This window comes from Onychostruthus taczanowskii, unplaced genomic scaffold (genome assembly GCF_017590055.1).
Source record: "Onychostruthus taczanowskii isolate IOZ18803 unplaced genomic scaffold, ASM1759005v1 scaffold131, whole genome shotgun sequence".
NCBI lineage: Eukaryota > Metazoa > Chordata > Aves > Passeriformes > Passeridae > Onychostruthus > Onychostruthus taczanowskii.
The window spans coordinates 1,071,102-1,074,493 of NW_024498474.1; the positions used below are offsets into that span (position 1 = coordinate 1,071,102).

Sequence of the window (3,392 nt, forward strand, 5' to 3'; positions counted from 1 at the left end):
CCTTGGAGGACAGTTCAGGCGGTGGGCAGTGGCAGCAGCATTCCCGCTCCTGATCCCACTCCCTCTCCCCCCCGCCACCTCCTCTCCCCACCGCTCTCGGCCCGGCCGAGCAGCTCGGCCCTCGCTCTGCCCACAGACCACACAAGCGCCTCTCCAGAGCTCTGAGCATTTCAGCCGACCTGTCCTTGGGCACCTCGTGCTCAACCCTGCGGAAATAAACGCTGCATGGCAGGGGCTGGCAGCAGGAATGGGACTGAACCCCAGAAAAATAGAGTGTGCTTCCCCTCTCCAGCAATGGAAGCACAGAAATCTCGGCAAGCAAGGTGGGGACAGAGGGATGGGCTGGCCCTGTCACAAGTGTACTCTGCTTTGTCCCCTCAAAGTGCAGAAAAAGAAATAAGGTTCTTTTGCATCATTCCACTCGGATGCCGAGGGGAGCTGTGAGCCTCCCGTTTTGCACAAGGAAGCCAGGCAGTGTTAGGATGTTTTATAGAATCACAGAGATGCTGACTGAGGCACCCGCCCGGCCTCAGTCGCTCCCCAAGGCCATGCATCCCGAGTCAGGGACTGCTTTGGGTGTGAGTTTGTGCTGTGCTGAGCACGGCTTCTGCAGAGGCTTCAGCTCTTTCATCTATTCTGAACTTTTCTAGCAGTCGCAAACAAAATTCTGTTTCAAAGCCCAACTCCCCCCAAGTGCCTTGCTGACGGTGTTTCCACAGGGAGAGGAGAGTGTTCTGAGGTTTCGGTTTTTCATTGTCATTTCCTTGACACGGGCTTGGGGCGACAGGCAAGAGGGGACAGCTTCACACTGACAGAGGGCAGGTTTAAATGGGATATTGGGAGAAATCCTTCCCTGTGAGGGTGGGGAGGCCCTGGCACAGGATCCCTGGAAGCGTCCAAGACCAGTTGGACAGGGCTTGGAGCAACCTGGGATAGTGGAAGGCGGTCTGTGGAGCAAAGCCAGCCTGCCGACTCAGCGGCATGTCACCAGGCTCTGCCACTGAGAGAGGGCTGGAAGAGGGAAGAGGGATGAAAGGAATGAAGGTTTTCCTGGTGCACTGACAAGTTGGCGTTTGGTGTTTTTTAATAAGGTCTCCTCCAGCCTGTGAATTATATCTGACAGCATGGAGACGCCCGGAGTGCCGGGCTTTCCCCCACTTCGGGCTCTGCCCGATGCAAACGTAGCAGCAAGCCACGCACGGACCTACGCACCTTTACCACAGCACCAAGCGTCCCCAGAAGGCGAAACCCTGGCGGGCAATGAGAGGGTACGGAAGGGGAGCGCCCCCCACAACCCCTCTCTCCCTCGCTTTCCTCGCCGGGCCCGTGAAGGACGAGCGGCCGGGAAGGGGCGGGGGGCCGGCCGGCCCCGGGGCGCGCGCGTGGCCCCGCTCCGTCAAACCGGCGAACCGTCACACCGCCGGAGAGGCGAGGAGAGCGCGCCCGCTGCTTCCCGGTGCTGCCCGGTGCGGCCCCGTCCAGCCGCCGCGCAAGGATGCTGGTGAAGGCGGAGGTCCTGGCGCCGCCCGCCGAGGACGAGCTGCTGCTGCTGGGGCTGGGCTCGCCCGCCCCCTCGCCCTCGCTGCCGTCCAGCGCCGAGGAGGAGGAGGAAGAGGAGGAGGAGGAGGAGGAGGAGCTGCGCGCCGCCCCGCCGGCTCGCCCCGTCGAGGCTCCGGGCGGCCGCGGGCTGCGGCGGGCGGAGGGGAAGCGGCGGCCGGGGCGGTCCCGCGGCGCCCCGCGGGCGGCGCGCACGGCGGAGACGGCGCAGCGCATCAAGCGGAGCCGGCGGCTCAAGGCCAACAACCGCGAGCGCAACCGGATGCACAACCTGAACGCGGCGCTGGACGCCCTCCGCGACGTGCTGCCCACCTTCCCCGAGGACGCCAAGCTCACCAAGATCGAGACGCTCCGCTTCGCCCACAACTACATCTGGGCGCTCACCGAGACCCTGCGGCTGGCCGGGGCGGCGCGGCTCGGCCCCGACGGGGCGGCGGTCCCCGCCGAGGGCAGCCCCTCGCCCGCCTCCTCCTGGAGCGGCGGCGCCGCCAGCCCCGCGCCCTCCGCCTCCCCGTACGCCTGCACTTTATCGCCCGCCAGCCCCGCGGGCTCCGCCTCGGATCCCGAGCACTGGCCCGGCCGCTTCGCCCCGGGGCCGCCGCTGCCCCGCCGCTGCCTCTAGCCCGGCCCGGCGCTGCCGGGGCTCCCCCCGGGGCGGCGGCGGCGGCATCTGCCCGCTTCCCAGGGCAGGGCGGGCTGTGGGAACGGCACCTGCCAAACCAAACTTTCCGTCTCTCTCTCTCTCTCTCGCCGATGTGCACTTTGTCCAGTTTTCCCAGATCTGTCACCGCGGGGCTTTTGTGTGTGTGTCCCCCCCTTTTCCCCGCTCCCCTCTTTGCCATCTGTCCCTTATGATTTATAGGCGGGAGGGGGGTGCGAAGCGAGGGGGGGGAAAAAAAAAAGTAAATTGTTTTGTTAGGGGTCCAGGTTAGAAGTCATTGTATAATTTGTAGGCTTTGTGAGGGCTGAATGCAAGCGTGGAAATTTAGGCTGAACTCTCTATCAAAAGGGAAAAAAAAATCGGGAGGGGGGGAATGGGGAAGGATCTCCTCATACATTATTTATTTCGACCTTTAGGGGACAAGGAACTCCCCCCTTCTTTCAGGAGATTAAAAATAAATCAACAGACTGAAAACCTCAACAGACACGGAACATTACAGCGATCAGCCACACACGTGTTCACATTTATTTATTATAAAGACAGATTTCATGGAAAATATGTATTTTTTGTATAATTTACAGAGTTTATTCTAGTATGTATTTACAGCTGAAGAGCAAAGGGATTGTCCTTGTGATAAAATATAAATAAAAAGCTCTAATTTTCGTAACTTTGGGGTTGCTGCTTTTTCTGCTTTATGTGCCAGCGGCCGGGAATTTCGGGATCGGGCCTGTCCTTGTCTCTGGTGAAACCAAGGGCCTGATGTCACTGGGTCCGTGGTGTTTCTAACGCTGTTTCTTTGGGAAACAGCATCAGAGAGAGAGGGGGAAGTCCAGTGGAAGTTTACTGATCATTCACCTTTGGCTCTCAGTACAGAAGGCGAATGATCAGTGCTGACAGCAAACGCGGGACGGATGGATGAAGAGCTCTCACACTTCAGGCCGATGGATTTCACCAGCAGGGCCGTGGCAAATAAAGATCCATGGGTTGAAGGAGGAAGAATTTCCTCCCTGTGAGGGAGGGTCAGAAGAATCCCGGGTCGCGGGGGGCTCGGTTCAGCCGGGGATGTCACCGTGGAGGGGGGTGCTGGAGGCCGCCCAGGCCCTTCAATCATCGTCCCCGTGCTCCCGGGAGCACTTTGTGACTTCTGGGTCCAAACGCTTGGAAATCATTAAAA

General features: G+C 60.4%; 1 protein-coding gene across 1 annotated transcript; it reads left to right on the forward strand.

Annotated features, from left to right (window-relative positions):
- The first annotated feature begins 1,495 nt into the window (after nt 1-1,495).
- NEUROG2 (neurogenin 2) lies at nt 1,496-2,179 on the forward strand. The gene has a single exon (XM_041396839.1). It carries the CDS (start codon nt 1,496-1,498, stop codon nt 2,177-2,179), a length of 684 nt encoding a protein of 227 aa, XP_041252773.1.
- The last annotated feature ends 1,213 nt before the right edge of the window (nt 2,180-3,392 follow it).

Bases quoted from the DNA above. Each gene is read 5' to 3' on its own strand.
- NEUROG2 (XM_041396839.1), top strand. From the start codon at position 1,496: ATGCTGGTGAAGGCGGAGGTCCTGGCGCCGCCCGCCGAGGACGAGCTG.